At 48.5% G+C, this 26,568-nt stretch overlaps 2 protein-coding genes across 5 annotated transcripts in view; both read left to right on the top strand.

The window, feature by feature from the left end:
- The first annotated feature begins 139 nt into the window (after positions 1-139).
- On the top strand, positions 140-20,035 carry NCLN (nicalin). 2 transcript variants are annotated; one of them, XM_020794189.3, is made up of 15 exons: positions 140-533; positions 2,652-2,842; positions 3,352-3,496; positions 6,016-6,110; positions 6,455-6,535; positions 7,131-7,234; positions 7,367-7,455; positions 8,376-8,515; positions 9,095-9,285; positions 10,263-10,350; positions 10,509-10,547; positions 10,675-10,838; positions 11,272-11,325; positions 12,008-12,086; positions 19,371-20,035. In XM_020794189.3, the coding sequence occupies exons 1-15, from the start codon at positions 347-349 to the stop codon at positions 19,428-19,430; spliced, it is 1,707 nt and encodes a 568-aa protein (XP_020649848.2). In that variant the 5' UTR covers positions 140-346; the 3' UTR covers positions 19,431-20,035. The 2 variants fall into 2 exon arrangements, with proteins under 2 accessions (XP_020649848.2, XP_020649849.2); XM_020794190.3 differs by having other exon boundaries at positions 141-533; positions 9,095-9,273.
- A 1,280-nt stretch (positions 20,036-21,315) lies between these two features.
- Positions 21,316-26,568, top strand: part of CELF5 (CUGBP Elav-like family member 5) — a 31,598-nt gene continuing 26,345 nt past the window's right edge. For all 3 annotated transcript variants that reach the window (XM_072978182.2, XM_078378879.1, XM_078378878.1), the window contains exon 1: positions 21,316-24,532. In XM_072978182.2, coding sequence (XP_072834283.2) covers positions 24,286-24,532 — 247 coding nt within the window. In that variant the 5' untranslated portion in view covers positions 21,316-24,285. The remainder of the gene's footprint in view (positions 24,533-26,568) is intronic.

Raw genomic sequence — 26,568 nt, 5'->3', positions numbered from 1 at the left:
GAGGAGCTCTCGCGAGAGGAGGCTCGGGGCGGTCTCTGTGCCCCCGCGTGCCTTGCCCGCTTTCCTCCAGTGGCGAACTCTCGCGAGAGGAGACGTCGAGGGCCGGCCGAAGAAAGCCTTCCCTCCGCTCTCTCTCGCGAGAGGAGACTCGGGGCGGACTCCATGCCCCGGCGTGCCTTGCGCGCCTTCCCAGCCCGGCTGAGGCGATTTCTCTTCCGCCCCCCCTCAGGGTTGATTTCGGAGCGGCGGGTCCGGCGACGCGGGGCCTCCCTCTCTGTCTCTCTCGTGTCTTCCTGGCCCCGGGAGGTCTTTCCTCGCCTTCGCCGCCCTCTCCGCCGCCGCCGCCATGCTGGAGGAGGCCGGCGAGGAAGTGCTGGGCTCGGTGCTGCTGAAAGCCTCCTGCCTGCCGCTGAGCTTCCTGCTGGTCCTGCCGGCCGTCCTCTTGCTCCTGCTGGGGCCGCCGCCCGCCTCGGCCGCCCACGAGTTCACCGTCTACCGCATGCAGCAGTACGAGCTGGGCGGGCAGGCCTACGGTCAGTCCCTCCCGTCCGTCCGTCCGTCCCTCGGGGGGGGGGGGGAAGGAGAAAGAGACACAAACACACACACCACAACTCTCTCACACACAACCACAACTCTCTCACACACACACATACACAGACACCGGGTTGGCCTCTTTCCCCTCTTCATCAGGAAGACTGTTTATTATTATCCTCATCATTATTACTACTGTTGTTATTATTATCATCATCATCATTACTATTGTATTTATAACGCTATTGCTATTATTACTTGTGGCGGCCTTTTCTCTGGCCTGGTTGTGTGTGTTTCCGCCCCCAACAGAAACCAACCTCCCTGCGAGGTAGGCCAGGCAGAGCATGAGAAAAAGAGAGAAAGGGGGTTGCGTGTGAGTGATTGAGTTGAGGGCTCTCTAATCATCACCACAGAAGTGCATTGATTTCATGGACCATTTTTAATAGAATCCCATCCTTAATATAGTACTTCTTTAATTCTGTTCCTTGTTTTAAAGCATGTGGAGACTTTGGGTTTTTTTGCTTTTAAATAATGGTCTTTTTATATTTAAGAAGCCCATGACTGAAAAGTTTTTTTAAAGTGGAGAGGGGACAGGCTGTGATCCTGCCTCCTCTTCCTGGCTCTCCAGTCCCTGCCTTTTCTTTGAAGTGACATCATCATTATCTTAGAACTGCAGAGCTGGAAGAGATCCTGTGGATCATCTAGTCCAGCCCTTGTCAAGGAGGCCCGGTGGGGGTGGGGAGGAGCTGGAACTCCCAACCTTTGGCTCCACAGCCAGATGCCTCGACCCCTGAGCTGTTCAGCAATTCAGTCCTTTCTTGCAGTCACAACACGAGCCCTCTGAGGTAGGCCAGGCAGCGAATAGTTGGGGAGAGATGGAGAGGCTGCAATCACAGAAAACCCCTTGCCCTCTTTGAAGTTATGTAATCCTTCTTGGTGGCTGCAACAGCCCAGTGAGATAGCCCAGGCTGAGAGGATCAGAGGCAGGTTCCAGTCATTGCACCGTACTATTCCTCTAAACTATGTCTCTTAAAGGAGGGGGAAATGGGGAAAAAAACATTTTGCCAGTATAATACATTGTGTTTTATTGGATTGAATTCACACTTGTAAACCACCCAGAGAGTGTCACTATATATATATTTGTTTATTTAGCTAGCTTGTTTCCTGGTCAAATGTATAGTTGCACCCTCTGGGCAATTTATAGTTGTGAATTCAATCCAATAAAATGCAATATACTATAAAACGTGCAATTTAGAACAACAGGACTTAGTCCCCTACCACAAACTACCCCTTTGGATTTGGATTTGAGGGTGATTGCCTCCTTTGGGGGACGGATTGCTGAGCAAAGCACTTTGAACTCAGATTTGTCGTGAATGCTTCTGGCGCAGACGGTCAGCTGCTCTCCAAGCTTCAGAGCAAAGGAGTTCTCCAACTTGGTTCTCTTTTCGAAACCCGGGTGCAGCCTGGAGTCATACATAAAGCCAATGATTTATTTTGCTTCTTGTTCTTTTCTGTTCCTTGGGCAGGATTGTTGAAGGGGTAACCTAGGAGAATTGTGGCCTAAAAATTCCTAAGAGGAGTGCACGAGAGCTCCCTTTTTGGAATTTGTTTCAGTGGACAGCTGTAATTGTCGATACTGCATTTTTAATTTTGAGGAGGGAGGAAATCAGGTCCTCTATTTTGTTGCTGAAATAAGTTAAGAATTTGCCTTCAGGAGAAATTATGTGTGTAGGTGGAAGGGCTGCAAATATTGCTCCCTTCTGGTACTCAAAACATTCCTGGGCTCAGGAGCCTTTTAAATGCTAGTCATTATGAGAAACCTTAAATTCAGATCCACATCCCAGGAAACAGACTTTGCATCTACCTTCCAGCAATCAGTCACAGAATGAGGCCCATTAAATATAAGCTATGAAGTGGTACCTCTTCTGAAAAGCTAGCAAACAGATCATATCCTTCGTCCTTAAGTGTGTGTCTTTTTGATCCCTGGGTCCTAGAGGAAACCAGAACAGATCCCCAAACGGTGAAAATTATACAGTATTGTCCTGTGGAAGGTGGTGGGTCAATTTAGTCCTGCACAAGGTGGCCAGCTAGGGTCCTCGTCATCCTTCTGCTCTCCGCAGGCACCCGGAATGCTGTGTTAAACACGGAGGCGCGCACAGTAGAGGCGGACGTGCTGAGCCGCCGCTGTGTCATGATGCGGCTTGTAGACTTCTCCTACGAACAGTACCAGAAGGCGCTTCGTCAGTCCGCCGGCGCTGTGGTCATCATCCTGCCTCAGAGCATGTCTTCAGTGCCCCAGGATGTCATCCGAGTAAGTGTCCTCCCAGCATGCGAGATTTTGTGCGTGTGCGTCTAATTTCAGTTTAGATGAAATATGGAGGATGAAATCATTCCTTCAGAGAGGTGTCGAATGAAATTTTGAAAAGTGCTTCTAGCTTCTGAGAGTTGGAGCCCAAAGCCATTTTCAAGCAGTGGATCAAAAAGAAAAAAAAAAGTAAGGAGCTTTGTACTAAAATGAGCCATAGATTTAACTTAGTAGAAGGCAACCCTGTGTGTGTGCCTCACCCAGCTGGAAGCACCACACAGAGATACTGCAGGGCCAAAGTTTAATGTGGGAGGAAAAATATGGTTACTCTGTAAATGGGGGTGGGGGAGCCTTTTGCCCTCCGGGTATTTTGGATGTCCAGCTCCTCCTTAGTATATATCTGGTGGCTACGGGTCTTGTCATTCAAAACCTCCGCCAGGCCCAAAGCGCCTGCCGGCTGTGTTCATCTCCGCAAGCTTCCTCGTTCAGTTTTCTCTCTTGTCCCCCCTCCTCAGCAATTCATGGAGATAGAGCCGGAGATGCTTGCGATGGAGACGATCGTCCCGGTTTATTTCGCCAAGGAGGACGACGAGCTGCTTTCCATCTATGAACAAACGCAGGCAGCTTCTGCCTCGCAGGGCTCAGCCTCAGCTGCCGAAGGTAAGCCTCTTCTGAAACATCAGGGATCTCATGTCAGTGCCATCTTCCCGTCCCTCAGACCTTTTTATTCCGGGGCTCCGAGGGACTCAGCGACAACACTTCATTTTTTGGGGGGGAGGGACCTGTTGTCCAAACAGTTTTTAGTTGTGGTGTTGATCTCTTTTGGGTCCTGATTATGGGAGAAAGGAGGGATATAAATAAGATGATGTGGCTGAAAAAAGAAAGAAAGAGAGAGAGAGAGAGAGCGAAAGAAAAAGAAAGAAAGAAAGAAAGAAAGAAAGAAAGAAAAAGAAAGAAAGAAATGTGATTTTAGGATGCATTAACAAAAGTATAATTTTTACATCGCATGAGGAACTTATTCAGCACTGGTTAGGCCTCCTCTTGAATCCTGTGTCCAATTCTGGACACCACACTTCAAGAAGGATGTTGAGAAATTGGAACAAGTTCAAAGGAGGGCAACCAGGAGGATCAGGGGACTGGAAACCAAGCCCTGGGAGGAAAGACTGAAAGAACCAAACATGTTTAGTCTTGAGAAAAGAAGGTGGAGGGGAGACAGGAGAATGCTTTTCAAATCCTTGAAAGGAAATCCTACAGAGGAGGGTCAGGATCTGTCCTTGATCATCCCAGAGTTCAGGACACATCATAACGGGCTCAAGCGACAGGAAGCCAGATTTCATCTGAATATCAGGAAAAACTTCCTAACTGTTAGAGCAGTACAACAACAGAACCCATGACCTGGAGGCCTTCAAGAGAAAACTGGACAACCCAGATGTGCTTTGATTTGGATTCCTGCCTTCAGCAGACAGTTGGACTCGGTGGCTTTAGAGGCCCCTTCCAACTCCCTTATCCTGCGATTCCCTGAGTGAATAGGGCATAGCTGACATGGTATGGAGTTCAGGTCCCAGCCAATTCCTGGCAGCCAGGAAGCATAGCAGACTCCTCTTTGCCTGAATCAGCAGTCTTAGACTGGCTTACCTGCAAATGAGCATCACTAAACTCCCTGGGATTTTCTCTGGAGTAGATTTGTAGGATTGCACTCTAAAATCCTGTCAACCTGCTGCTCAAATAGACAGTACCCCAGGGTAAAGCAATGAGTCATCCAATCTAGCATAAAACCGTTTCTTGTGTCCCTCCCTAGACCTGTTAAAATGCTTTGCAAGGATTTTAAGTCTCTGTTCTCCTGGTTTTACTGGTTCAGCGGCTCCTCATTTTACTGTTTCCTGCTTGGTGGACTTCCTTTGCTCTTTGTGTTTACAAAACAAGAATGTATTAGAGCATCGTAAAGACTAACAGGATATATTTAATATAAACACTGGTGAAATTATTTTTAAGATGAATAATGGATATTTTGTGGCATCATTTTGGTTACTTTTTTAAAAAAAGCGTTGTTTAGTAAACTCACATATCGGATTTTTTTTCCCCTTTAAATGTTGCACAATGGCAGCCTTGCCCAGCTGCCTTCTTGCGTTATCTTAGGGGAAGAAAGATTAGGCACCACCCGGGATAAAAAAACCTTTGTCCAAAGTGCATAATACAAAGGCTCAAATAAAACTTGTTTTTTAGAGTGAGACGGACTTGAAAGTTTGGTAGTAATCTATGCAAATGAACCCTTGCATGGTGGCCTTCAAACCGGCAAGATCAAAGCCTAGCGTTGCAAGCAAGGGATTGCTTAATATTCACCTCTTCTTTATCACAGACTTTAGCTCTTGCACGTTGGCAGCAAAAATTCCACCATTTTGCAGTGCTTCTCATTCTCATTTCTCCCCAAGGCCAACAGTTCTTTACTTATCACTTGAGTGTTTATAAGCTTCTCTTTGTTTTTAAAGGGATAGATAGATAGATAGATAGATAGATAGATAGATAGATAGATAGATAGATAGATAGATAGATAGATAGATAGAAAGATAGAAAGATAGAAAGATAGAAAGATAGAAAGATAGATAGAAAGATAGAAAGATAGAAAGATCAGAACATTCAGTGGAAGCCCCCCCCCCAAAAAAAGCAAGGGAGATGTTAAATCTTTCTGTTGTTACATGCCATCAAGTCACCTTCTCCTTATGGCGAATCTAGGAAAGAGCGATTTCCAAAATACCCTGTCGTCAACAGTCCTTCTCAGCTCTTGCAAAGTCAAAAGTTGTGGTTTCCTTTAGGAGGTCAGTCCATCTCGTATTAGGCTTTCCTCTTTTCCTGCTCGCTTCCACTTTTTTCAGAGAATCCTGCCTTCTCACGATGTACTGAAAGAAAGACAGCTTTATTTTCAACATTTTTGCCTCCAGAAACGCTTCAGGGTCGTTTTGATCCAAGACCCATTTGTTCATCTCTGTTCTGGTCAACCCCTTGCTTGAAGTTGGTTTTAACAGGCAAAATAATTAAGCTGAAGGAATAACAACGACTGCCGGCTCTTTTATCAGCTGTTTCCATTACAAGTGATCCAGTGTTCATGTTTGGGCAGGGTGGGACTGAAGCCTCTTTAACGACTTGCACACCTTCATCAGGGCACCTGCTTGTGTCCTTTCCAGTTCTGTTGCACACGGCAACTGCCAACGGCTTCCAGTTGGTGACCAGCGGAGCCCAGAGCAAAGCCGTCAGCGACTGGCCCATCACCAGCGTGGAGGTGAGTTTTGGAGGATTTTCCTCCGCAGACCTACTGCTTTCCTGCAGAGTTTGCAATCACAAAGCTGGCTGGAGAGCTCAGGGGGTCGAGGTCTCTGGCTGCGGAGCCGGAGGCTGTGAGTTCGATTCCCCCACTGGGTGCCTCTTGGGGGAAGAAAGCCAGCCTGGGTGGCCTTGGGCAAAAGCTGCACCCTCCCAAAAGAACTGAAGGGAAACCACTTCTTTACCTAGAAAACCTTGAAGAGGGTCGCCATAAGTCAGAATTGACTTGGTGGCAGATGATGGTTGTTATGAAAAAAGGGAAAAGGTATTGGCCTTCATTCCCACCGTTGTTCTCCTTGCTAGGGGCGTCTGACGGGCCTCGGAGGAGAAGACCTCCCGACTATCGTCATAGTTGCTCACTACGATTCTTTCGGAGTCGCCCCGGTAAGTTCGTATGGGTCGTCAAGCCTGCCATGTTCCGGCATGTTGGTTTCTGGCTCACTTGGCTGGAACGACTTGGAATTTTGTTTTTTGATTATGATTTGGTTTCCGGGGCTATCATCTGCTTCCGGTAGCCTGGTGTGTGAATTGGGGCCATCCAGATGTTTTTGGGCTGCCACGCCCAGCTTTCTCTACCATTTCCGATCCTCTCTTGGGCTGGTGGGAGTTGTGATTCAACTGTCTCTGGGTCGTGGAGGCAGACTTTGCCCGTCCCTGGTGTAATGCGTGGGGGGAACGGGCTTGAATGGACAGGCTTCAGTCTGCACAGCTTGTTTTATTTTTTGGTTTCCGTCCCTGGACTTTCCTTTTTCCTTTGTCTCAGCCTTTCGAGGAGCAGAGCCGACTCTGTTAGGTCCTTGTGAGGTGGTTACTGGTTTGAAAGCAAATTTTGGACCTTTGGCAGCATGTTTTCCTTGGTTTCTAAGCTCACAGAAGTGCCTTTGTCTGCGCAAGGATTTTGTGTTGGGTGGATCGTGAAAGCTACCCAAAAGTAACATCTCTCCTAATGTTGGGCTTTCCTTCCGTCCTTCCTGCCTAGTGGCTTTCCCACGGAGCTGACTCCAATGCCAGCGGGGTGGCTGTGCTCCTGGAACTGGCCCGGTTGTTCTCACGCCTTTACACCTACAAACGGACCCACGCCGGGTGAGAAGGCTGTGGCTGGGAGTGGGTGGGCATTTCCACATGTTACGGAAGTCTCTTCTTGAAAATGAGTTGTGCCTTCGCCGGTCTAAATGGGTCCGTCTTTTTCTCTTCTCCTGCATTCCAATAATTCAGGTACAATCTGCTGTTTTTTGCATCCGGAGGTGGCAAATTTAACTATCAAGGGACCAAGAGGTGGCTGGAGGACAACCTGGATCACACAGGTGTGATAGCCAGATGGCATTTCCCTTGTACATTTGCTGGGAATGCAGGCGGGGAGGGGGATAGATAGGTCATTACTTACTGAGTCTTTTGATTAGTCCTTGTTTTTGTTGCAGCGTTTTGAATTTCTGGCAAAATTCCTCTTGTTGCAGGGATTTACAGCAGAATTCCCCAGATTAGTCCACCTCCTTTTCTCATCACCTGGCACTTACAGTCTAAGCCACTCCTTTTGAGACATTAGAAACAGAAAAGAATGAGAGCCATTTTTTTTAACTTACAGTTTTGAACAGATCAAAACTGTGGACTGACAAAGCACGGCTGCTTGCAGCAACAGGCCACAACACAGTGCCTCCAGCAGAAGGGAGAAACACCCAAAAGGAGAGAGGCGGGACTTCCTTTGAATTAGAGGCAGGAGGGAATGATTGGTTATTGCTGGACAGATTGACAGTCACTGCAGCCCCCGAAAGGTCTCCCCCAAGCCAAAACTACTATAGGTAGCCTGCAAGTTGTAAAAACTCCCAAGAGTTTTAACAACCCACAGGGTTTTCATGCTGTATAACAAGAGCGGAGACTCTCTGTCAGCCTAATGGTCAGATTTCATTTCAGGTAAGTTTTTAGGTGGGCAGGTTTGAAGGCACAATGTCAGCCTACTTTGGCTTGATCCTTTTGCTGCTAGTTGCTAAATTCTAGGAGGAGCCTTTCAGTCATTTAGGGATGAGGAAATATCCCATCCTTAAAACTACGAAGCCACCCAATGATGGCAGGATTTGGAAACTGGGTGTGGAAATAGCCAGATTCAGCCTTGGGGCCCGAATTTCCTCACTCTGGCCATACAAGCAAAAATATGCAGAAGAGGGTTTTCTCTCCTCCCTGTGCCCAAGACCATCGTCATTCCATCGTCCCTTATTGTGTCTTGTTCTAGATTCCAGTTTGCTTCAAGACAACGTGGCTTTTGTCCTGTGTTTGGACACTCTGGGGAGAGGGAACAGTCTCCACTTGCACGTTTCGAAGCCCCCCAAGGAAGGGACCCTCCAGCACGCTTTTCTGAAAGAGCTGGAGATGGTAAGCAAGGGGAATCGGGTTCACGCTGCCTTTGACGAGATAGCACCGATGGCAGAAGCCGCCGGGTTCCTGAACAGGAGACCACGTTATGTGTCACCCAGAGACAGCTTCTCACTCTCCCTGTGGTATCTGTGGGAGAGCTCCAGGGTTGCGTTCTCTGGCCGCAAAGCCCGAGGTTGGGAGTTCGAATTCCCCACTGGGCCTCCTTAACGGGCTGAACTGGATGAGCCTTAGGGGTCCCTTCCAGCTCTGCTATTCTAAGGTTATTATATTTTCCTCTTCTCTCTGGAAAAAATAAGCCGGGTATACCTGTAACCAGCATATTCTTTAAAGCAGAAGACCTTAGGATGTGGGCCTCCCTTTACCTCACGTTTTGGAGGATTTTTTGAAATATATGTGTATATTTTTTGCAAGGCATGGTTTTATTTTGGCAGGTGATTTTACAAAACTAACAGGGTTGAAAAGCAGCCTTTGTTGGACGGATGGGTAGAAACGGTCACCCTGGATGGGGTGTTTGTGTCTTGGCGATCCATCGATGGCCTGCCCTTCATTCTTTCCCCCCCTTCGCCCGCCCCCCAGGTGGTGGCCAACCAGTTCCCCGAGGTGAGGTTCTCGATGGTGCACAAGAAAATCAACCTGGCCGAAGACATGTTGGCATGGGAGCACGAGCGCTTTGCCATCCGCCGCCTCCCGTCCTTCACCGTCTCCCACCTCGAGAGCCACCGGGACACCCTGCGCAACAGCATCATGGACGTGAGGTCAGCCGCTGGGTGAGGAGGCTGCAGATACAGGCTTGAGATTCCCGGAGGGAGCAGCAAGCGGGCTGGGAGGGGGGACTTGTCCCTTTGGCTTCCGGGCAAGGGCCGAGAAACAAAGGAGCACTGGAACAGGACACCTGTAGTCTTGGGCGGTTCGCTGGCTCCCTCCACCGCCTGCTGGTCTCAGGGGTGAGGATCAGACCTTCTCTTCTGACGGGAAACCTTTTCATTTCACACTTCTTTTCATCCGAGTTTGCCTTGCACTACATTTTCGGCACTTTGGGGAAACTGTCTTGATAAAACCATTAAATTTGTAAGGGAGAGACCTAGAAGGCTTTACAGCGGGTCAGGGTAGTTCAGTCAGAACCCTTTCACAGGGAATTTTGAACATTCCCAATCATTAAATTCTAGAGGTCTGCCAGATAGAGCCATAGGCCCGTCTAGCTTTACAGGCGCGTCTGGTGGGGACCTAGGAGAGGAGGGCCTTCTCGGTGGCTGCTCCTTTGGACTCTGGAACTCCCTGCCACTGGAGGCCATCCTGGCCCTGTCTTCACTCTCCTTCCTCCAGCAGGCAAAGGCGACCTTTGTCTTCAGGCAAGCTGGCCTTCAGTGGCCGGCTGCCAGAACGGGGTTTTTTAATGGTGTTGAGTCTGTTTACCATTTTTAGTGTGATATTTGTTTGATTCTTTTGAAATATTTGCGTATTTATCATTGTTAGCTTTTAAATACTGGGTTTTTTTTACTTATGTAAACTGTCCTGGGTCCTTTTAAAGGGGAAAAGCATGTTAAAAATACTTTTAAATGATGTCATTAGGTAGCGTAGATGTAATCATTTATAAAGATAGGAGGTTGATTGCCCTCTTCCTTTAGATGCGGGCATCAAGGGGAGCCTAGCAGCTGGCAAAGCCATGTGGAGGGCCACAATGCTGTTGTGTTGTAGAATCTCTGTCCAGTTTTCTGATGCTGCTTTCCTCTTTCTGGCTTTGCAGGGAGCAGGTGGATCCCAAAATCTTGACCCGCAACACTCGCATCATCACCGAGGCCTTGACGCGGGTCATCTACAACCTAACAGAGAAGGTAGGGGATGGCGTGGGCGCAACTGGTCTCCCCCATCCCTCCCCGGAACTGATGCTTGTTAGTGATTTGCACCTGGCTGCAGCATTAGGGGGAGACAGAACAGCGTGCATAGCCAACTTCTAAGTCTAATTTTCTTTCTCTTTCCCTTTATTTGTTAGGGTCTACCAGCAAACCTCCAAATCTTCACAGAACAGATGGTAAACATGCCCAGGGGGCAAAGGCCCATTACCCCGGGACAGGGAGGAGTGGGAGGCCTGAGCGTGGGCTTCAAACGGGCAGAGTTGCTTCGGTCCTTCCCTCTGAACTCTCCTCTCTCATCTGCAGCAAATCCAACAGGAACAGATGGAGGCCGTGATGGACTGGCTGACCAGCCAGCCCCGAGCCGCTCAGCTGGTGGACAAAGACAGTCCTTTCCTCAGCACTCTAGAATATTACATGAGCCGCTCCCTGAAGGACGTCAAACAGCACCACGTGAAGGCGGATAAGCGGTAAGAACGAAAAGGAGGGTGCAGATCCGAGAAGTGACAGCTTCATTAGAAGTGCAGAGCCCTGCCACCAGCCATAGGCGAGATTCCTCCACTTCACGCTAAAATTATCCCTCTCCACAGTGGTTTCTGGGGAGGCTCTGTCTCCGTCTGTGGGCTTCTCCCTTCTTTCTAATGATCTAAAACAGGGGTTCCTAACCTCAAGTCCCCGGGTGCTCTTGGACTATGACTCCCAGAAGCCTTCACCATGAGCTCTGCTGGCCAGGATTCCTGGGATCTCAAGAACTTCTCCTTAAGTCTCATAAGGAGAGGCAAAAATGACTGGGGGCTGTAATTCACTGATGCTCTAAAGCTGACCTTATGCTGTGTTCCTGCGAATTAAAACTTAATAATCTGTAAAATACCTTCCTATTTTTTCTTTCTCCATTTAAAACAGGGATCCCGAGTTTGTTTTTTATGACCAGTTGAAACAAGTAATGAATGCGTATAGGTAAGTGAACCTTATGGGTGAGGTATTCCTTATTTCTCTAGTTTTCCATCTACCTTCACGCTAAATTGTGCCCCTCTTGGTAGCTAAGAAATATTTATCTTCTACATTTATATCCTACCCTTCTCACATATAGGTCAGTGCATCGTAGGTGGCCTTGCCTGCTGACAAGGCTACTGCTTATCTACCACTAAAAGCACACTCTGGGTGGTTTACAATTTAATGATGCGGGCTACACATGGCGCACACACCCCTCTGTCGAGAGCTTACCGGTACCCAGTTTACTGGCCTCAGAAGGACAGAAGATTGAGTCAACCTTGGCCCAGCTGCACTGAATCATTAGGGTAAAACCTGGGTGGTGAGCAGAGTCTGGGCTGCAGTACTGCCGTCTAACCGCTGTGCCACAAGGCTCTAGGGTAGATAAAGTTGAGAAAACGTGAGTGACCCAAGGTCACCTGCTGAGTGATGGTCCGGAAAGCCACAGATTGCTCAGCCCTGTTCCGAATGGAGGGAGACCTTTCTCTTTCATTCGCTCTCTCTCTTTATCTCTCTCTCTCTCTCTGCTGCTCTTTTCTTTTCCTCCACCTCCCAGCCAGGAGCCAACTTGGGATTCCTGATCCCTGTGGTCGTCACAAAGTGAGTATTTAAGAATCTACGGCATTCACGTGTCTCTGTTTTGCTTTAGGGTGAAGCCTGCCATCTTTGACCTTCTCCTGGCGCTTTGCATTGCGGCTTACCTGGGAGTGGCTTACGTTGCGGTCCAAGTGAGTGCAGCAGACCCGAGGGCTGGCTTGCAGCCTTAAAAAAGAGAAAGAAAACATCTCATTTTGATAAACATGACACTCTAGAGCAGAGACAGTTGAGATTCAAGGGGTGAATTTTTTTTCCTAGCTCCCCAAAGCAGAGGCACACCGGTTCCTCTGTGGCTGAAAGGGTTCTGATTCCTATGTGTTTTGAGCACCTTTTGCTAAAGGGTAGTTAGTGGATGCCTGGTTCTGGGTTTTTTCCCCCCATTCATAATAAAAGAGGAGGTAGGGGGAGAGTCCAGCAGCCTGGCTCATGATTCCCACCCTTGTGCTGGAAGCAAGTGTGACAAACCCAGACCTACTGGGATATGTCACACAGTTACACTAAGCTGCCACCAACCATTCCCTTTAAGAAGTCACACAGACCAGGGATGGATTTTTAAACAACAAAAGGAATAAGGTTTATTTAAATACACACAGGGAAAAATAAACAATCAGGTGAATAAGGTAAAGTAACGTGGCTTATTCTCATTCATACAAGCATACAGTTTGGTTCACACAGAACCCTTAACTTGAAGCACAGACCCTGAACCTATCAGTTCTGGCTAACTAACAGACACCTGAACCTATCAGGTTGGTACTCTGACACACAGAAGTACCCTGTCTGACACACAGACTCCCACAACAGCTTCTTCTTCCCAGCTGCTGCTTCGTCACAACCCAGTGTCTCTCAGCATCTCCTTTTCACCACACACGCATCACATATTTATACAGTACAGCCCCTCCTCCTGATGTCCCGCCTTCCACTCCCCATAGGATGGAACTTTCCCTCCAAACCCATGACAGACAGGTAACATCAGTGCTGTATGTAACACCTCCCCTCTTTATAAGTTGTTTTGTAGGGGGAAAGCTAACGTGCTTTTCACCAAAAAACAACCTGGATAAAACACACAACAACAGTTATACATACCTTATTATACTTACTCATACTTACATTCTAAGTTAACCATAGCAATTAGACATTTAAACATTTACCATATACATTACATCAATTTACCTTTATTCATACAAACCAATTTCAGAAAACAGGTACATTTAACTTTTGTCATCATTATATACACATAGTCCATGTTTCTTTCGCCGTCTTCATTCTTCAGGTCTTCTTGATAAGGCGTCAGCAACACAGTTCACTGACCCTCTGACCACCTTCACTTCAAAGTCATAGTCCTGTAGGTTTAAAGCCCACCTCATAAGTTTGCTATTGTGGGTTTTCATTGTCTTTAACCATTGCAATGGTGAATGGTCAGTACACAGAATAAAATGTCTTCCCCAGATGTAAGGCTTGGCCTTCTGGATCGCGTAGACTATGGCCAAACACTCCTTCTCCACGGTTGCCAAATGTCTCTCACCTTTTTGAAGTTTCCTACTCAGGTAGGACACTGGATGCTGGTCACCATTCTCATCCTCCTGGCACAGAACTGCTCCTACCCCGCTGTTAGACGCATCGGTGTAGATGATGAACTCCCGGTCGAAGTCTGGAGCACGCAGGACAGGATAGTTGATTAACGCCTCCTTCAACCTCTGGAACGCCGCCTCACAGTCGCTGGTCCACGGGATGCGGTCATCAGCCGTCTTCCTCGTCAGATCGGTCAGCGGAGCCGCAATCTCGCTAAACCTCGGGATGAACTTTCTGTAGTAGCCCACCAACCCAAGAAATGATTTGACTTTTTTCTTGGTGTTGGGTCTAGGCCAATCACGAACAGCTTCTATTTTGGCCTCCAGGGGTTTTATCATTCCTCCCCCTACCATGTGACCCAAGTATTTTATTTCTGGGCTACCCAGCTGACACTTGCTGGCCTTTACTGTTAGCCCTGCTGCACTTAACCTCTGCAGCACTAACTCCAGGTGTATCAGGTGATCTTCCCAGGTATTACTGAAGATCCCTATGTCGTCAATGTAGGCCACTGTAAAGTCACTGAGCCCTGCCAAGGTCTGGTCCATCAGCCTTTGGAATGTGGCTGGTGCATTTCTGAGACCAAAGCTCAGGACTCGAAACTCATAGAGACCAAAAGGGCTGCAAAAGGCAGTCTTTTCTTGATCCCTGGGATCAATTCTTAATTGCCAATATCCCTTTACCAGGTCCAATGATGAGATGAACCGACAACCCCCTATGGTTTCAATCAGGTTGTCTAGCCTGGGCATTGGGTAGGCATCAGGAGTGGTTACACGGTTTAATTTCCTGTAATCGACACAAAACCTAATGCTCCCATCAGGCTTGTCCACAAGGACTATCGGAGAGGACCAAGGACTAGAAGAGGGGACGATTATGTTCTCCCTCAGCATCTCGTCCAGCTCCTTCCGCACCTTGTCCCTATAGGGTCCCGTTACTCGGTATGGGGATACTGCCTGCGGGGGTGCATCCCCTGTGTGGATCCGATGCATCACTCCCTTCACTATCCCCGGCTTGTTGGAAAACACCTGCTGATATTTACTAAGCAGCATTTTTAGTTCTTGCTGCTGGTCTTGGGTGAGTGCAGGACTGATCTTTACCTCCTCTGGGTTGTATTTTACTTCCCCTCTACCCTCCCAGAAGGGTAATTCCGCTTCCTCACTCTCAGCTGCTTTTATCGCGAATAAAACCCTCTGTTCCCCTCTGTAGTAGGGTTTTAGGGCATTCACATGAACCACCCTCCTTGCTTGGTTCTCCTCCTGCTCTATTAGGTAGTTCAGGTCTGACATCTTGGAAATGACCCTATATGGTCCTGCCCATTTGAGCTGCAGTTTATTCTCTCTGCAGGGCCTAAGCCAAAGCACTTCCTCCCCTGGGTCAAAGTGCCTCTCTCTAGCTTTGTGGTCATACCATGTTTTCTGTCTGACCTTCTGAGCTTGCAGGTTTTCTGCTGCCAGCTCTAGATTTCTCTTTAGGTCATTCATCAAGGTGTCTATGTAAGTCACAACGTCTTGTGGGTCATCCTGGGTGATCTGCTCCCAAATTTGTTTGATCCAATCAAGGGGCCCTTTCACCCCTAAGTGTGCAGCAAACATGTCAGAGTGACCCCTTTGTAAGATCATGGGGCGATACTTTTCAGGTACCACCAGCTGACTTCTGATCCCATCTCCCCCTTTTGAGATATTCCTCAGGGTTTCTCTATATAAAATCCCCTTTTTCTCCAGAAATCTCACTGGGGTTTCAGGTGTTAGCTGGGCGTCAGTCACCTGTTCAAAACACTTTTGGAGAGTGGCGTCTGCCTTTTGCTCCTGTCCAAATCTGCTGTCTGTGGTTAAGGTTTCCACCACAGCTTCTGAACTCCCCTCTGCTTCCGTCTCTGGCTCATCATTACCCCCCTGAACTGTCCCTGTGGTGGCTTGTGAACGTGTAATCACTAGCACCCGTTTCACATGTTCAGCCAGGTCATTTCCCACGAGCACGGCTGCTGGCAGAGTCGATGAAATCGCTAGCCGCCAATCTCCCCTCCAGCCTTGAAAGTGGACAGGTACCTCTGCTACTGGCAGAGAGATTACCTGCCCCTCAATCCCTGCCACCTTCATGCTCTCATTTGGGATTATAAACTCCCTAGGAATAATATCTGGATGGCACAGGGTTACCTGGGAACAAGTGTCCCGCAGCCCCCTATACTGACGGTCAAGTATTCCTACGTCCACCCCAGCTGTCTCAAACAACTGAGAATCTGTTTTCACCAGCAAGCAGCGTTTTACCTCCACAAGAGGACCATTTTCCTCAGCCTGATCAGCAGAGGTAGCTGTTCCAGACTGAGTAGCCATGGCAACAGGCTCCCTCAGTGACACTGAGCCTTGCTCTTTCTGGACACAGAACACAGCTTTTGGCTTGGTCCCACTAGACTCCTGAGGCACCATTCCTTTTAGCTGCTTTAATTTCTCACACTCTGAGATTAGATGACCCTTTCCCTGACAGAAATAACATTTTCTGGTGTATTTTGATTCTCTCTCATCTTGTTTTGGTTTTCCCTCCAAAATCTGAGGTCTTGGTTTCATGTCTGAGGGCTTCCCTTCACCATGGGCCCCTCCCCCTTGCTGGCTTTTCCCTGGTCCCTGAGAGTACTTGCTGTAGGTTTCTTTGGGTTTACCCACAGATTTCCCCTCACCCAAGGGCTTTCTTATTTGGGAAATAAAATCTGCGATCTCTGCGGCTGCTGCCACAGACTTCGGTTTCCTTTCCCTCACCTGGAATTTCAATTCCCCTTGCAGGACTGAATAGAACTGTTCCAGTGCTATCAAGTCTTTAAGCTGCTCATAGGTCTCTGTTCCCTCCTGCGATAGCCATTTCTCAAGCAGCCTCACCAATTGGGCCCCCACTTGGGTAAAAGTCTGCTCTGGCTTCTTGGTGAGGGACCTGAATCTTTGTCTCAGCTGCTCTGCATTTATCCCATGTCTGGCAAACACCAGTTTTTTAAACTCTGCAAAATCTTTCATCAGTTCCTCAGGCATCTCGGCATAAACCTCAGCCAGGCTACCACTGATTAAAGATCGCATGATGGTCATCTTCTCAGTTTCCCTCACTGAGAAGTCCACAAACGCTCTTTCCACTAAGGAAAAGAACACCTCAGGACAATCTCCCTTGTGGTACACAGGGAATTTCTTCAGGTCAGCCTTAGACAATTGGCCTCCCTCAGAATCCCTATTGTTATTATTGTTCTGGTTCATCATTTCCAATTTTCTTAACTCATACGCCATCCTTTCTTTTTCCAGAGCAATTTTCTCTCTCTCTAATCTTTCTTCTCTTTCCAATCTCTCTCTCTCTAATTCAAATTGCCGCTGTTTCTCTCTCTCCCTTTCTTCTCTTTCCCTTTCCTCCATTTCAAATTGCCTCATCCTCAGTTCATGCTGTTGGGCTATGAGCAATTTTTTAAGTTCTGGGTTCTGCTCTCCTGTGCTGTCACCCTGCACTGAGCCAAATTCATCCTCAGAACCTTGGTCAATCTGGGGGTCTTTCACTTCACTCATTTCGGCCATCTGGCTTCGAGTCAAGGGCATAATCCCCCCTCAGAACAGGCTGCTTTAAAAAGTCAAGCCTCAAAATAAAACGACCACTTTTTTCCTTTTTGCCTCAGAACCAGCTCTCCCCAGAGATTGCTGCTGTTCTTCAGCACTAAACTTGCAACAGTATCGAGTCAGAGCCTACCCCCCTCTGCTGGGCCTCTCAGCTGGCAAGCTAGATCACTGTTACTACGCAGTTTTGCCTCAGCTTTTTTCCCGCCAAAACTAGGCTGCCTCAGAGCACCTTAATCTAAGTCTCCCCAGTTGGCACGTTCTTCTACTAGCGCACCTCCCCGTGAGGTACACCTAGAAGATTACCTACGCGCCTCAGACTGTCCCTGACTAGACCCCCCTTGCTCTGGGCACACTTGCCAAGGCTTTGCTGGACCGCTGGACAACTGGACCAGTCGTATCCCACACGCTGGACACCAATCAATGTGACAAACCCAGACCTACTGGGATATGTCACACAGTTACACTAAGCTGCCACCAACCATTCCCTTTAAGAAGTCACACAGACCAGGGATGGATTTTTAAACAACAAAAGGAATAAGGTTTATTTAAATACACACAGGGAAAAATAAACAATCAGGTGAATAAGGTAAAGTAACGTGGCTTATTCTCATTCATACAAGCATACAGTTTGGTTCACACAGAACCCTTAACTTGAAGCACAGACCCTGAACCTATCAGTTCTGGCTAACTAACAGACACCTGAACCTATCAGGTTGGTACTCTGACACACAGAAGTACCCTGTCTGACACACAGACTCCCACAACAGCTTCTTCTTCCCAGCTGCTGCTTCGTCACAACCCAGTGTCTCTCAGCATCTCCTTTTCACCACACACGCATCACATATTTATACAGTACAGCCCCTCCTCCTGATGTCCCGCCTTCCACTCCCCATAGGATGGAACTTTCCCTCCAAACCCATGACAGACAGGTAACATCAGTGCTGTATGTAACAGCAAGAACTCAGCTGCTGCTGCTGCTGCTCCACCACTGTCGTCCCACCCCCACCCCCCATGTCTCTTAAGAGCTTCCCTTAAGATTTGGATCTTGGCCTTTCAGAACTGAAGCTTGTCTCTTCACGGTTTGTTAAACCAGATTAACACTTGCATACAGAGTCATTTCTGAGTCAGCGTGTTCAGCTGGGGGAAGCAACCTCGGTTACCCTTCTCCCTTCAACAAGGGGTGCCAGACTCCCGTGTAGTTCAAAATCTGTGTATAACTTTTATGCCCCCTTGAACATATCCACAACGCATAAACAGTTGGTTCACACACACACAGAGAGACCTGTGCAATTTTAAGGGAGAAGTGTATTTTCTTGGAAGTTCTGGTCTACTTCCCAGAATTCCTGACCAATTCTTGTGCAAGCTGGGGGATGAGAGGATTTGTAGTCCAAACCTATTATGCCTAGTTCCCCTGGAGAAAAATAGATCCTGCCAATGCTGACAGAACCACCGGTGGTTCCATAGCATCTGGCTCAGAACATCGAAGACCTGGTCCAGCCAGTGTTAACATCCCACCTGAATTCTCTTGATGGCCCTAAGAGAATTACTGAGAAGTGTAGTTATCTCATGAGGTACCTATCACCCTCTGTTCGGCGCCGGTTAGGCCTTCTCTAGAGTCCTGTGTCCAGTTCTGGACTTTAAGAAGGCTGCCAACAAACTGGAGCAGGTTCAAAGGAGGGCCACAAAGATGGTCAAGGGACTGAAAACTAAGCCCTAGGAGGAGGAAAGATGGAAAGAGCCTTGAGGAAAGAAGACAGAGGCAGGAGAGCCCTTTTCAAAGACTTGGAAAGGCAGTCCTCCAGAGGAGGGGCAGGACCTGTCCTCCATCATCCCTCAGTGCAGGACACACAACCATGGGCTCAAGCAACAAGAAGCCCAAACGTTTTAGGTTGTATCTCAGGAAAAACTTCTTAACTGTTAGAGTGGTACAACAGATGGCACCAACGGCCTCGGGAGGTGGAGAGTGCCCCAAAGCTGGAGGCCTTCAAGAGAAATTTAGACCACCCCCGGTCAGATCTGCTTTGACGTCGATTTTCTGCCTGAAGCCGGGGGTTGGACTGGACGGGCTCAGAAGCCCCTTCCTATTCCATTATTCTGTGATGTTTTCCTTTTGAAATTAAAGGAGGATTCAGAAAGCGTGAAGATTGCCCATTTTGTACTCATTATCTCCACCTTTGCCCCCCCCCTTTAAAAACATAGTAATAATAGTCTCTGATGAACTTCCAGTAGCATTTCATTTTTATTCCTCCCCTGCTTTTTTTTTCTTTTTAGCACTTTGGTCTCCTTTACAAGCTGGTGCAGAGATTATCCGTCAAATCCAAGCAACAGTGACAGGAGGAGAAAAGCCTGCACAACCAGAGGAAATCTTTTCAGCATCATCTCGTCTTACACCGGAGGCTTACCGCTGCTGAGTTTCCCTGTCCATTCTCCTTCTGTTTCTCTTTTTCTTCCTGTCCTGGATTAAGGAGGCAACAGTTGAGATAGGGAAAAAAGAAGAAAAAAAAAGGAGAGGGGAAGAAAAACTTATAAAACTTGTATTTTTTTCAATCTTGTGTTTCTCTTTCCTTGCACCCCTTTTCCTGAGACAGAACTGTAGGCGCACGTCACTCCTTTGGATGAAATCCCGGTTGATTCTTCCTCTCCCTCCTTCGCTTTCTCTCTCTTTGCTCCTTTCCTCGTCTGCCTCCTTGGAGAAGTCCACCTCTGAACAAAAGACATTTCCATGAATGCAAAGCTGCTATTTGAGAAACGAATGAAAACGTGCCATAGTTGACGAGCTTTCAGGGCAGGGGGGGGTCTTGCCAGTTTTGGGGGTGGGAGGCAGGGGCGGGGCCTGTCGGATCGACAACTTGAAGCGGGGGGGGTGTTGGTTTGTGTTTTGTTGTGTTTAATTTTTTTTTAATGTGCACATGTAAATTAAAGAGAACTACAAAGAGGTTCTTTTTCCGAGCGTGTTTGACGCTGTTTTTCTCAACGCCCGGCTCGAGTGGGGCCTGGTGTGCTTTAAAGACGGCCTTTTTGAACTACAGATGAGCGAAGGAAGGGCAGGGTTTTAAGCTTCAGGAAAAGCTGGCTTACTGTATGTTTCTTGGTTGTGTTCGTTCTGTACTTGAGGGCCTTCTTGAGAAGGAGCAGGGAGCCGAACGTTCTTTCTGGGATTTCTTAATGGGGTGGGGTTGGGTGAAGGATCATGGGTGATGGAGTTGTCTGGGATAAATGTGGATTTGTACCACCCCCTCTGTTGCCTTTTAAATATGTTTTGTTCCTGACATCCCATGTTTCTTCAAGCAAACTCTGAGTAGTGGCTTTCCTTCTTTGGTGCATTATCTGCACAGCAGCCGTCTGGTGTCAGATGGATTGCGAGAGAGTGAGATTCCTGTCCTCCAGGTCCTTTTCCTCCCTCTTGACAAGGTCTCTGGAATGACTTGACCCTCAAAAGCGAGCTGTAGGTGGGGAAAATACAGTAACGTCCTGCCATATCCTCTCTTTACACGGATCAAGCTACCCATTGAGTCCCAATAATGTTTCCTTCTAGGTGATTCTTAGAATTGGATCTTGAATAAACAGGGCTTTTCCTGTGTGGATCGCACGGGTTTTAAGCAGTGCAACAAGACGAAAGCAAAAATAAATCCCATCAAACACGAGGATAAACTCATTTATGGACTAGAAAGCTCCAGGAGGGGACGGTATAACCAGTCAGAGGTAGAACTGTGATCTCTTGTTGGTTTTTTTTATTTCTGGAAGCTGAAAATACTTAATGCTTTGATATTCCTGTGTGGTAGTTGCTCTTGTGGGCTTTTCAATCACTTCTGATTTATGGTGACCTTATAAACGAATGACCGACCCCTTCAAGGTCCTGCCATTAACAACTCAACTCAGGTCTTGCAAATTCAAGGCAGTGGCTACCTTTAGGGAATCAACCCCTCTCACATGACATCCACTTCTGTTGGCTTTCATTCCTATCCCCGTCTCCCCACTATTATTATTATTGGCTTTTGCAAGAAGTCTTGCTGTTTCTCGATACTGCCGGAAGTCGGACAGTCTGAGTTTCATCGTTTTTGCTGGCAGAGAAAGTTCAGGCTTGTTTTGATCTGGAAGTTCCTGTCTTAAATCCTTAAGACAAGTTATTTTTCCCCACCCAAAATCAGTGTGTAACATCTTCTGTACAGGTATAATAGAATCAATTAATTTAGGGGGTTCTTAAATATGTACTTAAGAAAAGCTGGCAAAAGCTTTCTTAACCCCAAGCTTTCGATGATGATGATGATAAAAGTAATAACAGTAGAACAAAACAGTAAAACGTCTATGAGCAGTCTGAGAATATGAAAGAAGGCAGCCTACACAGTACTGTAAATCCTGCTGCCATTAGCAAATTAGATGTGTCCTTTTTATAGCTACTCTTAAATACCAGTTTATTTTATATCAAATTTGACTAATGGGCCCTGAAAGGATTTAAAATGGCCTGGCAAAAGGTTGCCTGCTTATTTTATTCACCATGCTGTTTTTTTCCCCACTGCCGATGGTCAGTACAGGGGGGAGGGGCCTATTTACCTCTCCCACCTCCCCAGCAGCCCTGCTAGGTAGGAACTAAGCGCAGGGAGGTGGCCCATGAGCTGAGTTCTCCCAGGGGTGTGCATAGCAAGAAAGCGCTTTGAACCCGGGGCCATTCTCCTCAGATGGCCCAGTGCTTTCTCCCATCTGTACATTACAATCAGGTCCCTGTTGTCCAAAGCAGGTCTACCTCTGTTTTAAAAAGTGTGCTGATTCTGTGTCCACTTTGGTGGTGGTATTCGTGATGGTGGTATTTCTCAGTCTCCCCCCCCCTCCCCGCGCACTTCTTTATTCTCCAGCTTTCTTCAACCTGCTGTGTCTTGGGCATTTCCATTATTTAACACAAAAATATCTACTGTGGAGAAACCGAGGAGGAAAAGCTTATATAGTATTCTGTTAAAATCCTAATCAGATTTTGACAGCTGATGGGGCTCAAAGGAAAGTGTCTCTCCCCCCCCCCCCATAAAAGGGTTTTTGCATTGTGACTTAGCATTTAGAATTGCCAAAATTGACAAGACTGTGAAATGTGCTTCACAGTCACCCTTTCCCACATCAGGGAACCTTAGGGCTAGACTACTGCATTGCGTTAAATGTGGGGCTTGCCTTGAAGATTGGAAATCCCAGTCGGTGCACAACGTGAATCCAGGCTGACAGATCTCCTTAGGGCTTAAATCCAAGGGTGGGGAACATGCAGATCCTGCTTGCCCCTTCACCTGTGGCTAAGCTAGCTGAGGATGAAGGGGGTTGTAGTCCAGAAACATGGGGAAGTCTCCAGATTCCACCCCCTGAGCTTACAGCCACAGGGAGCTGGTCCAGTTCAAGTCACAATTCAAAACAATCACAACTTTTGAAGAATACCTTTAATTCTGTGCAAGCGTGATGTGTGTCTGATTAAGGCTTCAGTCCTATTTATTGTGAGTAATATGTTCCTTAGGGATCATAAGGAGATGCACTTCTGAATAAATCTGCAGAGGGTCAAACCGTTCTTGGTTTCTTTTTGGACATGGCCACCAACACAATCTAAAAGTAGCAGAGGCCAAATCAGGACGGTTGAAGGCGCATCATGAACCTTATGAGTTGGTGTATGAAGCATTGTTTCCACACTTTCAAATGGACCAGCCCCCCCCCCCTATTGAGAATGACCGGGTGAGACCATACAGTTGGAATACATTTAAAAAAGGAGTGATTTCCTAGTAGGGCTTATTTGTGAGTAAGCATTAAAAACAAAACCTTGGACTACATGGCTTTTCTTCTACCTGTTCTCTTTCTTTTGGGGTCACTCCCTTCTCTCTCTGATGGTGCTTTTATTTTTTCCTCTTGTTGGTCACCCCCCCCTCGCCCTTCCATCTCCACCACCTCCTTTACTCCCTGTCTACCTCTTTCCTCCCTCTCACCCCACCCTCCTACATTTTGCTACCCAGTTTATTTCCTTCTCTTTTCATCTCTTTTAATCACCCTCTGCTCTCCTTCATTCCCCCCTCTCCAGTTCTTCATTTCTTTTTCTTTGATTCCTCTCTTTCATCACCCCATCACTTCTTGCATCTCCCTCTTCTTTACTCTTTGTCTGTTTTCCCCCTACCTTTCAGCCACCCCACCCTCCATCTCATTTTGTCACACACACACACACTTCTCCTGGTTTGGAGCTGGCTGGATAGGTCGAAACCGCTATCTGTGGAGCCCAAGGTTGGGAGTTTGAGTCCCCCCTTGGTGCCTACTCCGAGGACAGCCAGCCTGGGTGGCCTTGGGCCAGCTGCACCGTCCCGGGGATCCTCTCCCAGAAGAAGGGAAGGGGAAGCGACTTCTGTGTATTCTTTACTTGGAAAACCTTATAAAGTGTTGCCATAATTCAGAATTGACCCGATTGGTATTACACTCCCTATTCTCGCTTCCCCCCACTCCTCCTCAGCTTCTGTCTCTTTATCTCTGGTCGTCCTTTGGCCGCTTCTTTCTCCGTCCTCTTTCATCTCCCTCCTGAATTTCTCTCTTTTGGTCATGCCTTCCCCCTCTCCCTATCCCGTTCTCCCTGTGTGTGTGTTTCCCACACACGCACCCTTGGCAGTCCGGGAAGGAACAGATCATGTTTTCTTAGATCCAGAGGCCTGGCCGCTTGAATGGCAGAAGACATTTTTTTGGAAGCGGGCCGCGACTCAGAAGCACCTGCAGACGGACTGGGGCGGGGGGGGGGCGAAGCTCCCGGGGGAGAACGTCTCCACCAAGAAAACTTGGGGACGGACAGATGGCCCCTCGTCCCGTCACGTCCAGAGCTGGCTGCCCGACGGAGCCCCAGACGGAGTGGCAGCTGAAGCAAAAGGGGGGGGGGGCTGCAGCACACGCACACACACACACACACACACCGAAAGTCGCCGTCGGATCAAACCTGCTGGCTTTTAAGATGCCACCGGAGCTTTCCTGGCTTGATCAGCATCCTGCAGTTCCCCCGGCGCCCAGGCGGCGCCGCTGCTGAGCAGCCGCCTTTTGTGGTCCTGATGCTGCGCTCGCCGGGCTTCTCCTCCTCCTCCTCCTCTTCCAGCATCACCCGCCGCCGCCGCCGCCGCCGTTGCCGCCCGCCGCCTTCGCATCAGCCTCCCAGCCTCCGCCTGCATCCCTCGCCCAGCATCCCGCCGGGGCTCGGGGGATGGCCAAACTGCCGGCCAGCGCGTCCCGGCGGCCAGCTCAGCCTTCGCCCCAGCCTCAGCCCCAGCCGCCCCGCGCCTCCCCTATGAGCGAATCCGAGGGGATGAAGGATCTGGACGCGATCAAGCTCTTTGTGGGCCAGATCCCCCGCAACCTGGAGGAGAAGGACCTCAAGCCCCTCTTCGAGCAGTTCGGCCAGATCTACGAACTCACCGTCCTCAAGGACCGCTACACCGGCATGCATAAAGGTAAGCGGCTCTGCCCAGCCGCCCTGCAAAATCCTTTTTCACACACACCTCCCCCCTTTCCCTTTCTCTGCACCCCCCTTCCATCTCTTTGCAGTCCTAAATGCCTCTTTCAGGCCGTTTTCCTCCATGCCCTCCCCTTGCTGGAAATCCTCACCTCGTTTTGTAATCCTGGATTCATTTCCGTTCGTCTTCTGATCTCTTCCCTCCCCCCTCATTTCCATTCTCTCTCTCCCCCCTCACCTCTTTGCTCATCCCTGAGCTTCCCAAATCTATCTTCTCCCCCCCCCCGCCCGCAAGCATGCAGGCTTCCCCCCTCCTTCTTCTCTTTTCTCCTCCCACCCACCTCTTTTAATCCTTGCCATGCTTCTTACCTCCCCCCCCCCCCAAATACACCTAGCCTCTCTCCCCAAAAGGCCTAATTATCCCCCACACGCCGCCCTTCTCCTCTGGCACAAATTGGCCAGAAACCTGGAAAGAGGTGTGTTTTTTTTTGTGTGCGAGGAACACCCTCCATTTGGGTGCCCCCTCCCCTTGCAAGTCCAAAAAGGAGGAGAAAAGGCCCTTTCGAAAGAGGGGATCGGGGCCAACCCTGTCGGTTCTCCTGCATCCGTCCCTCCTCTCCCCTCTCCACCGCGCCCCGTTCTGCTCCCTGTTTCTCAATGTTTCTTCTCTGATTATCCATCCCCTTCTTTTTCCTCTCCGTACTGCTCCAATCTCTTCCTTGCATTATTTTTATTTCTCTGGCCTGCAGGCAGCTCCTCTCTCTCTCTCTCTCTCTCTCTCTTTCCTTCCTTCCCTTCTCTCTGTGGCGTGTCTGTCCACGTGCCTGCTTGTGCTGTGTGTGTTTTCAACCCGGGAGGATCCCTCGAGGAAACATCATCTTCTCTCCAGGCGCATTTGGGTTCCTGCTTTTTCTGGAGGGGTGCCTCAGGATCCGTCCATGTGTTGCTGAAGCGTGTGTGGGGAGGAGAGGGTTGAAAAGTGAGGGGGAGATGGGGGGGGTTAGGAGAGATCCTTGAGAGCATCTCTGGGAGACAGGACGTCCCGTTGACCATCCAGCGAGAAACGGCGCCATGAGAAATCTGTTCTTGTGTTCATGGGTCCAGTTTTGGTGGGGTGCTTCCGGACATCTGCTGAGCCCTCCCCAAGAATGAGTGTGATTCTGTTTTCTGCTTTGAGAATACGGCTTGTCCCTTGTCCCGTTGCTTCAGGCCAGAGGCTCTAACCACTAGGCTGCACTGACCTCCCTCCTCCAAGCCAGGGTGAGCTTGGCGGAATAATCTGGGTTTCCACCACCCCCGTTGCAGCTTCTCCCTGTGTTGGCAGTTCCAGCTGGTGAGTGGGTTGTTACGCACCGCAGATGGAACCGGGGGGGGGGGGGGGAGAGGGAAATGTTCTGAATCTCATGTCCATAAATGTCCTTATTCAGGAAAAAGGAAGGAAACGGTGGAGGTGGGGTGGAGAACAAGAGAAGGGGGAACCTAGAGGAAAAGGGGAAAGATTTGTTGGCCCTGGTTTCACCTCAGGGCAAGGCTGTCGATTTCGATTTTGCAACCCAGAGGTGAAATGATGTGAAGTCCGGTTCCGGGGGGGGGGGGTGAGGGAATCCTTTCCGGGTTTTAGCCTTAACTTTACATAAGCTTTCCAAGGTACTGGACCCTTTTTTCTCCACTCCTCCAAAAGAAAGAGGCACCCTCTTGCAGAGTGCCTTTAAAGTTTGGACGGAAAACCAGGGTGGATTCCAGGAGGGAAGCCTTGAATTCAGAGTTGCTGAGGTGGAACAATTAGACTTTTAAAATTTTTTTAATTAATTTTATTTTTTTTAGTGAGGGGGAAGGGGGTTTAACTCCTGGGGAAAAATGCTTGGGGAATCTCTTCCTTCCATCAATATTGTGTGTGAAATGCTTTTTTAAAAAAAGAAAATGACCATGAAATCAAGCCCTTTTACCCTTGGCAACCTGTGGCTTGTTCAGTTTTGGAAGACGTTGGCCATCAAAAATGGTGGATTATGGGGGAAAATCCATGCAACGTGTGCA

Source organism: Pogona vitticeps, chromosome 7, assembly GCF_051106095.1.
Source record: "Pogona vitticeps strain Pit_001003342236 chromosome 7, PviZW2.1, whole genome shotgun sequence".
NCBI lineage: Eukaryota > Metazoa > Chordata > Lepidosauria > Squamata > Agamidae > Pogona > Pogona vitticeps.
This window is presented reverse-complemented; position numbering and strand designations above follow the sequence as displayed.

Excerpts from the sequence above, each read along its gene's own strand:
- NCLN (XM_020794189.3), top strand. The coding sequence starts at position 347 with ATGCTGGAGGAGGCCGGCGAGGAAGTGCTGGGCTCGGTGCTGCTGAAA. Across the intron at positions 2,843-3,351 it reads TGCCCCAGGATGTCATCCGA|CAATTCATGGAGATAGAGCC; the intron begins GTAAGTGTCCTC and ends CCCCCTCCTCAG. Across the intron at positions 7,235-7,366 it reads TACAAACGGACCCACGCCGG|GTACAATCTGCTGTTTTTTG; the intron begins GTGAGAAGGCTG and ends CCAATAATTCAG.